The 11522-nt window shown below is 33.9% G+C and overlaps 1 protein-coding gene across 1 annotated transcript; it reads left to right on the top strand.

The window, feature by feature from the left end:
- Positions 1–6405: 6405 nt before the first annotated feature.
- On the top strand, positions 6406–6600 carry THITE_2042389 (uncharacterized protein; the record flags this gene model as incomplete). Its single annotated transcript, XM_003649586.1, has 1 exon — positions 6406–6600. A coding segment is annotated over one exon (195 nt), but the record flags the coding sequence as incomplete, so codon positions are not given.
- Between the last annotated feature and the right edge of the window lie 4922 nt (positions 6601–11522).

Here is an 11522-nt window from a genome sequence, read left to right as displayed (position 1 = left end):
TCTAGGAGGTATAGAAACCTATTGAGGCGTATATATTCTAAGGGTCTGTTGAGACCTTGTCCTAGGAGACCTTCCTTTACCTAGATAGTATAGAGTATCGAAAAGATATCCTATTATCCTTAATACTTCGAAGACCTATTAAAGCTTCGTTATTATCAATGTAGTAGTTGTAAAACGCTAACCTAATCGAAAGACGATAGTTCTATCCTCCTAAGTAGAGATAGGGGTAGAATTTTCATTGATTATTACTTTCTTCTCTAGTTTAGCCGAACTAGTTATAAAAGCGGTTAAGCGTAGTAGCTATTCGCGAGCTTCTAAGCTTAGGGCTATACCTTTACGATACTTAGCTTCTTCTAATAGTATATCTAGCACTATTTTATATTGGATATAAGGTCTTAGTATAGACTTTTACTTTTTTTCTTAAGAGCTATACTCCTACTACTATTACGTTAGTTGAGTTTAGTACATTAGTTGCTAGGGGTATCTAAGTGATCTATAAAGAACCTATAGTTATTCTTTAAGGCCTTTAGACTATATATTTCGAAGGAACCTAGCTTCTTAAGAGGTTTTCTTCCTCTAGATAGACGTCGAAGGAGTCGACATTCCTATAGAAGTATATATATCAGTCTTTTTATAGTCTATCGATATAGTCGTTGCCTTTCTTAAAGACGATAGTAAAGCGCCTAATGACTAGACTCTAACAATATATATATATATTGTCTATAGAAGCTCTAGGAATCCCATTGACCTCTATAACACTATTAATCCTAATACTAACCTTTAAAGGAGAGTCTAAAGATATATCTATTTTATAGCCTTTCTAAAGTATACTAAGCGAAGAAGACCTAGCTAAAGTAGTATAGATACCCCTTCCATCTTCGCTAGATACCTCTATTTCGCTTATCTATATAGAGGCATCTACAATAATACCTTTTAGTCTCTCTGAAGCTAAAGCTCTAAAGAAGATGACTAAATATATTCTTACTACTATACTTAGTACGACCTTTCTAACCTTAGCGAAGGCTAGCCTTTAAGGCTACTTCTTTAGTTAGAATACTATATAATAGATCAAGACTTTTAAGAAGATATATAAAGCTTATTAGATTATTAATAACAAGACCTATATATATTTGTTTAAGCTTTAATATAATACTATAATCCAGCTTATTATCTGTTATTAGGAGAAAAAGGACTAAGAGACCTAGGTAGCTTTTAAGGCTAAGTTCCTAAAGCGTTAGAAAGGCGACGATCCTAAGTAATATAGTGACGGAGGTTACCTTTATAATTTAATCGAAGAGAGATACTAGCTAGTTAGTAAGGTTATCTACAACTACTTCGAGTTGATCGACTATATATACGTTGTCGCCTTTATTAAAGTTTATAAGGAGCTATAGTATATAATCGTTCTAACTATATAGTATATACTTAATTAGCGGATTTAGGTAGCTCTTAAAGACTATTGGCGTACCTTAAAGAAGGACGATAAGGACTCTATCTATACTACAAAGTAGATAGACTTCCTTAAGTTCGTTTAGGATGCTCTTTAGAAGGGTTTTAATATAGGAGACCTCTTTCTTAAAATCTATAAGTATAAGATCGATCTATAGAAGTACTATTCGCCTCTAGCTACGTCTATTGTCAAGACGACTCTTAAACTATAGGAGCAAGAAGAGAAAGAGCTAAAGAAAGCTCTTATACCTATACTCGACGATATCGACGATTTAGCTAATTAGCTCTAGTATCTATATATCTAGAAGTAGAAGATCGTTAAATAGTTCGAGTAGAAGATTGAGGCCCTCTATTTATATAGAATCGATCCTACTTTTGACGAGATCAAGGTTCTCTAGATGTATTTCTAATAGCGGAGCCGCTTATAGGAGAGATATATTGGCTTCGTCGCTAGCCTTTATATTAATAGTCGTCCTCTTAGCTATAGTAGACCTATAAGCTCTAGCTATTACTACTATTGCAGTGACTTTTAACTATATAGTCCTTAAATATATAGAAGCTATAAAAGCTATAGCTATAGGTCTAATATATTATAAGGGTATAGACTATTGCCTTAGCGATAGGAGTAAGAAGGGCTATATACTAGCTAAGACGATCACCTTTGCAAAGGCAGATGTTAATAGTGTACGAGAGGTCGGCAAGATTAGCTAGCTTGTTCTTATATATATAGCCTATTGCCTACGATATAACAGTTACCCTATATACTAGGCGTACTATCGTAAGTATAAGCGCCTAAATAGTCGTCCGTTTAAGCTAGATATGTCCCTAGTGCTAAATAAGTACTACCTCTAGTAGCCTAAGCTATATTAGGAGCCTACGACCATCTAGACGACGATTAATTGTCTTATATACGAAGGGGAGCCTAAGCTTACCTTCGCCTTCTATTATATAGCGTCTAATTAGTTATTGTTTTATATAGTTCTATTAGAGGGAGGCTATATCTTGACTTAGAAGGTTGTTCTATAGTTTATACTAAAGGCTAACGAATTCTACTAACTACTTCTTCCTCTCTCTAACTAGACCGAGGGGGAAGCTAAGGAGGAAGTGGACAAGGAAGTGGAGACTATACTTCAAGGTATACTACCTACTAAGCGTTGGTTTACTAAAGACGAAAGGGAAGACGATATCCAAATAGGTAGTATTCCTATACCTCTAGTAGAGCCTCCTTATATAACTATCCTTAAGAACCTAGCTATAGCGAATTGTATAAAGAAAGAGGAGCTATAGTCTAAGCTACTTACGTCGAAGGTTACTATATTTCCTTTGTATATAAAGGATATAATCTATACTATAATAAAGGCGAAGACTAGTCTAACCTTTAACGACTTGGTTCGTATCTCGCCTAAGTATAAGGACACTCTAATTATATATTTGTAAACTATTTCTACTAATATTAAGGTTATCGACTATAAGGGGTCTAGTGTTCCTAAGCCTAATAGACTAGCTACTATACTAAAAGATATAGGGGTCTATATATAGGCTTTATATACTAATATAAATATATTTGATAGTCCTTACTCTAGTTAGACTAAGACAGTTCTAGCGATCTTTAGAGTTACTAAAGACAGTATATAGGATATCTATATAGGAAGCCTCTAGGAGTATTGGATTTATAAAGGTCTACCTAGAGATGTTGACGATTATATCTATACCCTACTCTAAAAGTCTGTCTTAATGCTTTCGGTCTTATAGTATATAGAACTCGGTATAATAATAAGAGTATAGTCGCTTCCTACTTTGTATATCTAGTTTAAGAAAGGTCATTATAATAAGTATCTCGCTCTAATCGACTCTAGTTCAAAGTACAACTATATTTCGATAAACGTTATTAAGAAGTATATACTACTGTACTAGCCTATTAAAATCGTCTTAAAGGGTCTTTATAGCTTAGCACTGTTCTTTAGAGAGACCTAGGTCACTTTTTACTTAGATAGAGTCAGTATTAACCTTTACTTCTTTGTAACTAAGGATACTGTTAATAGGTATAAAGCAATCTTTAGTATACCATTTATTAAGGATATTGCTCTAACCTTCGATTACTATAATAGTAACCTAATCATTGCTAATCTACTTATAGAGGAAAAGATAGTCTAAATATATATCGTCTCTAAGAAGATTGCCTAGTAGAATCGTCTACTATCTCTAATATAATTAGCTATTTAGGAGTAATTCTAGGGATTGACAAAGAGTTTTAAAAGAATCTTTGACTAGGTAGAGATAGAGGAAGGTGAGACTACCCTTAGTTTCTTCGATAATAATATAGGTAAAGCGGTTTTTTATTTCGTTTTATAGAAGTCCTATATACTACTCTTTAATACTCTTTTTCACGTTGTATATTCTTATTCTTTATCTTCTTTGTCTAGATAGACGAAGATCGAATTATTATCCTATTTAAAAGGGAAGAGGGGGACCCTAATTGGAAACCCCTTTTCTAACTAGAGACTGAGGTAGGAGTTTAAATATAAGGTTAGATATACCTTAAAGACGTTTATACTCTAAAAGAATATTATAAATAAGGTTTAACTAGTCGATTTAGCACTATTAGATAGCTCTATACTAGAGGGAGACCTATTATAGTAAGAGAAGTAGCTTATAAAGGCTAAGGCAAAGATATAGTTCAAAGAGGAATAGGATAATCTTATAGTCCTTTGTTTCTTAGATCTTAAACTAGGCTCGAAGCTTACTAAGAAGTACTTTTAAACAATGTTCGTTACTATAGATAGTTTCCTTAATAAGCTAGAAAAGGAGATATTCGCTAAGCTCTTATAAAACTAGGAAGCTACGCTTATATAGGATTTTACTAAGTATAGATATATCTATAAGGATATTGTCTTGCCCTAGTATATTAAGACTATCCTATATAAAGCTTAGTAGAGCAAGTCTATTCCGATTCTAAAGCTACTAATATAGAAGGTTATTAATCTACTTAGAGAGAGGCAGATATATAGGATTATTAAATATAGCTATATAAGCTACTATAATAACTAGTTCTTTATTCTTAAGAAGGACAATAGATTATAGCTTATTAATAATACTTAAAAGGCTAATGCTATAACGATCTACAACGCTTTTGTCCTATCTACTATAGAGGAATTTAGTAAGGACTTTAGTAGCTATAAGCTAATATCTCTCTTAGATCTCTTCTCTAGTTATAACTAGGTTAATCTCGATAAGTAGAGCTATAATTTAACGACCTTTTTAACGCTAATCGATCTCTTCTATATATATACATTGCTAATAGGAGGTATAAATTCTATTGCCTAGTTCTAGTAGGCTATAACGACGATCTTTAGTAATTTTATCCTAGATGTCTATTAAGTCTACCTAGACGATATTATAGTAAATGGTCCTCAATCTAATTATAATGGCTATCTAGATAGAGGGGGATATTACGAATTTATTGTTAAGTATCTTAAGAATATTGATATAGTATTGCTAAACGTAGAGCTAGTAGGTACGACCATTGCTATAGTAAAGTCGAAATGGGTATAGCCGAAAATAGTCCTACTTAGTTATCTTTATATATCTAATGGACACCTTCCTAAAGAAGCGAAGGTGATTAAAATAAAGGAGTAGAAGACTTGTTCTAATGTTAAAGAGATATATATCTTCGTTAGAATAGTTAGATACTACTAGATCTAGATTAAAGGCTTTACGATTATTGCGATTCCTCTTTATACCCTAATAAAGAAAGACGCTAAGTGGACTTAGGGGCCTACTAAGTAGAAGGCGATAGATAAGTTGAAGGAGAAAATCACTATTACTTTAGTTTTTATAATGCTTATCTATAGCAATCTATAGTATAGTATAATCTTCCTAGTTTACAACGTTAGTATCCTTGGCTAGGGAGGTATATTCGAGTAGGTTGGTCCCAATAGCAAAAGATACCTATATAGGTTCGAGAGTAGTATTTAGTTAAAGGTAGAGAAGTGGTATAATACTATAAAGAGGGAGCTAAGGAGGCTACTCTTCCTTTTAAAGCGTTTTCGCTATTATCTCTTTAGCGTATATTTCACTGTAGAGACCAATACTCTAGTTCTAGTCTATTAGCTTAATAGTACTACAAGCGATATTCTAAGTACTTTTATAATACGCTAGATTACCTAGATTCGCCTATTCGACTTCGAAGTTAAATATATCCTAGGTCCTAAAAACGTTATAGCCAACGCGTTATCCTATAAGCTACCTAGGCCCTCTAACTATATAGAGAAGGAGTTAGAAAAGGATATCGACGACTAGGTCGACGTCTAAATCTTTGTTAACTATATAGGCGAAGAGACTTTATATCTAGAGGGGAAGCTAGAACCTATCTGCCTTTAAGATAGTTACTCTTAGTGTTTCTAGGACATCGCCTACTTCCTATTAATGATAGAAGCTCTATTTGGCTATAGTCTATACTAGAAGCGACGTTAACTTAAAAAGGAAGTATTGAAGTACTTTGTCGAGGATTATTACCTTTTCCTCTAAAGTACGAATTATATATAGTGTTATAGGCGTATTATTGACACCTCTAAAGAAAGGCGTTTAATCTTCGACTAGTGTTATAATAAGGTTGGCTATTGTAGAAGGGAGCTAACGTACTAATAAGTGACAAACCACTACTATTAGCGCGATATATACAAAGATATAGTAAACTAGATTTGGGTTTACGCCCTATATCAAGTGTATAATGCTTAGAGGTTTAAGGAAGTAGCAGGTTAGATAGCGCCTCCGTCTTTTCCTTTTACTAAATAGCACCTTAATATCTAATATATACCGTCTAGCTATAGGGAGAAGAAGTGTTTCCTCGTTGAGGCTTATAACGATCTTATAGGATACATTGAAGCTAAGATCTTACTAAATAAGTCCTCTAAGTCCGTTAAGTCCTTTATCTTATAGTATATCCTTTGTCGCTAAGGTTACCCTATAGTTGTAGTTGTCGACGGAGGCTCTAAATTTAAAGGCGAAGTCAAGGAGATCCTTTATAAACTAGGTATTAAAAGAGTTATTATCTTACTATACAATTCGTATATAAATGGTGTAAATGAGGCTAGCTATATCCCGATTGCTACCTTGTTTATAAAGATGACTAATAGTATAAGAAAGAGGTAGAGGGAGCTCCTTCCATATATCTTATATATAGATTGTACGACTGTCAAAGGCTCTTATAGAATATCTCCTTTCTTTCTTATCTATAATTATAAGCCTATTAGTTTAGTTGAGTTTAATATTCCTATATAGCGAATTCTTGCCTAGGACTCTATCTATATTTAGTTAGAGAAAGAAGATCCTATAAAAGTCTATACGAAGCTCATTGCCCTTTATACTTATATCTTCTAGAAAGTAGAGTATAATTATAAGATTGCTATTAAATAAGTTGCTATAGCCTATAAAAAGATAGCTAAATACTGTAATAAGGCCTATGAATGTAAATTTCGCTCTAAAAATGCGGTTATATCCATTAGTAATCTCATCCTTATCTATAACAATGTGTACTAGCTAGATATAAGCTTAGTTTAGAAGCTAGAATACTATTGGTTTAGCCTATTCTATATTCGGATAATTAAAGACTAGAATATTTACTTCCTAGAGACTTTAAATAGTATACCTATCTAGATACTATATCCTTTGAACTATATAAAGAAATTCTTTAAGCTAGATAACGTCTAGCTAGAAGTGGATAGGCTAACTCCGTTCTATTGTAGAGAGGAGCGCTATAACGGTAGGTATTGCAACGAGGTTAGCGACGAAGGCTATAGCGACGAGAAGCGGGATTCTATAAATGCTAGTTACTTAGGAGCTGCTAATAGTGACGATAATCGTAGCGAGGGTATAGATTTTATAAATATATATTACTCGACGCCTATCGACGATAGCGAAGGGGAATATAGCGTTGCTAATAGTATTAGCCTTAACTAGGTAGAGGGAGACTATACCTACGTCTTTACTAGCCTAGGTAGCTACGCTAATTACCTAAATAGGCTTCACTACGATAGTATTATAGTTCTAGATTATAACGAGGTCTATAGTATAAGCGATTATAGTAATAGGTTACTAAGAGAAGATAGTATAGAGGACGCTACAATTGTAGTTAAGGAGGAGGTCTTTAAGGAAGAAACCCTTGGTTGTACTATAGCGCCTTAGGCTAGCTAGATTTACTCGACTGTGAAGGGGGCAAGGAAGGAGCAACCTCGTTAAGAGCTTATCGTCGAAATCCCTTATAGAAAACTACCTAGTTTTTAACACTAGCCCTCTAGATATATAAGGATATACATTCTAGAAGGGGGGAAGGGCGTAGAAGCTGCTATCTCTAATGGTTTTATTAGTATTTAGCTATATTTCTTTCCTAATATCCGTTGTTATATTAGTCTCTTATTCGCTAATAATATTTCTATTAGCTATATCTTATTTAGTCTTCGTCTATCTATTGTCTTTTGTTTATTTTTAGCCTTTAGGACCTTATTCTTTTTCGCTAGTACCTAAGTTTTCCTCCTAGGGGGTGACCCTACTCTTAGGGGCCTTATAGTCATTTATACCTTTTTCTTTTTACTTCTGCCCTTTAGATAGATAGTTTCTTATTATATAGGACTAAGTTTCTTAGAGCTAAAGTTAAGGCTAAGAAAAATCTACGATTAAGGTATATCATCTCTTAATCTATTGTCTATAGGCTAAGCTCCTAGACTATATCCTACCCTTTGCCTATCCTTGTCTATTGTCTCTGTCCCTTAGTAGTATAAACTTTTATAGTTAACCTAGTACTATACTATCTACTCCTTAATAATATCCTTTAGTAAGATAAACTACTTTTAGTCTACTTCTTCTAGGTATAGCTTTAACTTAGGATTATTCCTTAGATTATATAGGAGATAGCTCTATAAGATCAAGTCCTAAGCTAGGTGCTTCTAATTATTCTTATAGACGTAAATCTAGATATATTTCTTCTTTAACTAGATACAGTTAGTATACTTATTAGTAAAGAGAGGAGTAAGAAAAGCGTAGCTATTAAAGAGCTAGGTCATATAAATATCTCCATCTTTGTTAAAAGGAGTTGTCGAACGTTAGTATAATAGTTTATAGCTTTAGTAAAGAACTTTGTTGCTATAGGAGTGTTAGTCTTCCTCTACTTAGAGAGCAAGTATAAAAGGGAAGTGTAGTACTTATTTACGACCTTATACCTAGATTAAGAGAGCTAAAGCTTGATTTAAGTGTATAGCGAAATAATATATCTAACGCCTAAGTAGTCTACTATTGTAGTGCTCTACGTATATTGGACAAAGGACTAAGGTGTTATAGTGCTATTTAATTATATCAATTAGCCTATCGTTGATATAAACTAATTACTATATCCTATATTAATCTTGCTAATTACTTAGTAGGACCTATTAGATATATAGTAGCCTAACATTTAGTTAGAAGATCTTAATTATATTGTAGATAGCTTTATATTTAACTAAGATCGTAGTATATTTATTAGTATAGTACTTATCTTTTAGTATTGGCGGATCCCTTATCTTGCTCTAGACTACCTAGATATACTTCTAGGCTATAAAAATGTTTGTTTTCGATATTAGCGAAAGATCGATCTAGCAGTTCGTAATCTTATATAATAATAGCCTCTAGTCGTCTACTTTATTAGTAATTTCCTATAAGACGTCGTAGGTACGTTAGTTGTTCGATATCTTAGTTTTTTAGGTTATAAATTTATATATAGGAGCTATATATAAATTCGAAAGGGAAGTAGAAGACTCGACTACTAAGAACCTAATCTATCTAGAGAGATAAGGGCACTAGAATAAAGTAGTAAAAAAGTTAGAGGAAGGAAATAGTTTTAGAATAGTAAAGAGGAAAGGAAGGCCTTAAGAATTTAGGAGGTGAACGCTCTTTTCTAGCCTATCTCTAGCCAATTAGTAGGCGCTATAGGCCTTATCCATTTTCTTTCGTCTAGATTAGAAAAGAGCTAAGTAGCTTTTCTACCTTTAAAGGCTTGCTTACCCCTTTTCTCGATCCTTTCGCTAGCTCTCTTATAATCAACTATTTCTTTCGCCTTGCCTACTATACTTTAAATTTTCCTACGATCGCTTTAATTGGTCTAGATCTTTCTATCTAGAGAGCGACTTTTCTATTGAGCTAAATTTTTATACGCTATTGCGAGCATTACTATAGGTCGTCGCAAGATTCTCGATTTTATAGGGCCTATATAATCTTAGGCTAATGTGACCATTGCCCTAGGATAGAAGCAGCTGCTTAGGGAGCTTAAGTTTTATATGCTACTAGGTTTATAGAAGCTTGCTAGAGATAGCGATTAAGCGAGGTATTACGCCTCCCTTGTAGGGCAAGAGCTAGACTCAAAGATGCTAAGTCATTTTGGGGAGACAATAAGAAGGTTGTATAGCGGTGTATATTGTACTTATGGTTGGGAGCTTGTAGGAATGCTCTTCGCACCTTCAAAGATTGTCTACTTTGCGTCAAAGGGATCCCTTCGCTATAATAGAACGAAGGTAAGATGTATAAGCTCCCTCTAGACCTATTGTCTTCGACCTAAGAACCTATATAGTCTACGCTTTTAGAGTACAACGAAGACAAGGTGATTAAAGTCCTTTAGGACGACAACGTGTTTATACCTAATAAGCTAGATATTCTTAGGCTCAATGACCTACCTACGTATATTTGTAACTACTTTAGCGATATAGAGCTTAGAATCTTAGCTATATACTCAGTGGTATTTAAGTAAGCCTAGATCTCTAACTAGAGCGAGAAGGGACTAATTGCTATTATATAGCTAATCCTTATATCTTAATCAAAGTAAGAGGTAATATACTAAGTGTACTACTATAGGATTATAGGGCTTCTACTAGATAGATAGCTAAATGGCGGGCTATCTTTGTAAGACCTTGTAGACGACTTTGGACGATAGTTATAAACTATGTTTTTAGTATCTAAGGCTATTTTACTACTCTAAGTAGAGGACTAAAATGCTACTTTAGAACTATTAGCTATACTAGTGGAGGATCTTAATAATATATCGACCTAGGCGAACGTTGAAGCTAAGATTATAGAGATTGCTACGATGTAGGCGACTACAACTCGAAGGCTCGTCGACGTCCCTATAGATAAGTTCAACTGGGAGTACCTCCTTGGTAGTATATAGGTTAAAAAGCTTGGGGCCCTAGTATAGGCGGCACTTAGGATGATAGTACTTGATCTCTATCTCTAGGAAGAGGAGACGCTTGTCTATATACTTATAAGGAGGCTGAACTATCTTAAGATGCTTTATTTGCTAGTATAGAAGCATTTGTAGATATAAGGATCGCTTGTATTATCTAGCTATATATTACCCTTAGTATAGTACTGTAGTAAGCGCCTTCGTAAGGAGCTTATTAAGCTCGAATAGCTACTTCGTCTACTACTATACGACCTATACGACTATACCTTCGCCTATAAATATAAGTATCTAGTATAGTAGTAAGGATAGGACGTATATATCAAGGAAGTAGAAGAGTACAAAAGATAGTGTAATTAGCTACTATAGCTAGCTAGGCCTTTGTAAGCTAAGAGAGCTATATATAGAGAGTAGCTTAAGGAGTAGCGACGATAAGAGGTATATACTAGGGAGCTTTTAAGGTACGAACTTGCCTATAGGAGTGTATAGCAAGCTTAAAAGGGAAGTGTGAATTAGGGTAATAGACTACCTAGATATAGGGACCTAGTTTTTCTAATTATTTTAGTATATTGCATTTATTGCTAAGGGGTCTAGCCCTCTGATTATATATATTTAAGTAGGCTAAACCTATCTTCTTTGTTATTAAGTAAAGTATTAAGTAGTTGTCAATATATATTCGTTAATACTACGTTGGTAGTTCTCCTTCTTTTAGGAGGGCTATTGAGCCTCTTCTTTTGTTGTTCTACCTTTGCCTAGACGATAGGTATTTGAACTGTTGAGCTCTAACTGTATTCTCGTTGTCTTCTGTCTTTCTACTATATCCTACTAGACACGCCTAAGCTATATATCTTCCTTTTAAGAGATATCTTTCCTA

This window comes from Thermothielavioides terrestris, chromosome 1 (genome assembly GCF_000226115.1).
Source record: "Thermothielavioides terrestris NRRL 8126 chromosome 1, complete sequence".
Classification (NCBI taxonomy): domain Eukaryota; kingdom Fungi; phylum Ascomycota; class Sordariomycetes; order Sordariales; family Chaetomiaceae; genus Thermothielavioides; species Thermothielavioides terrestris.
This window is presented reverse-complemented; position numbering and strand designations above follow the sequence as displayed.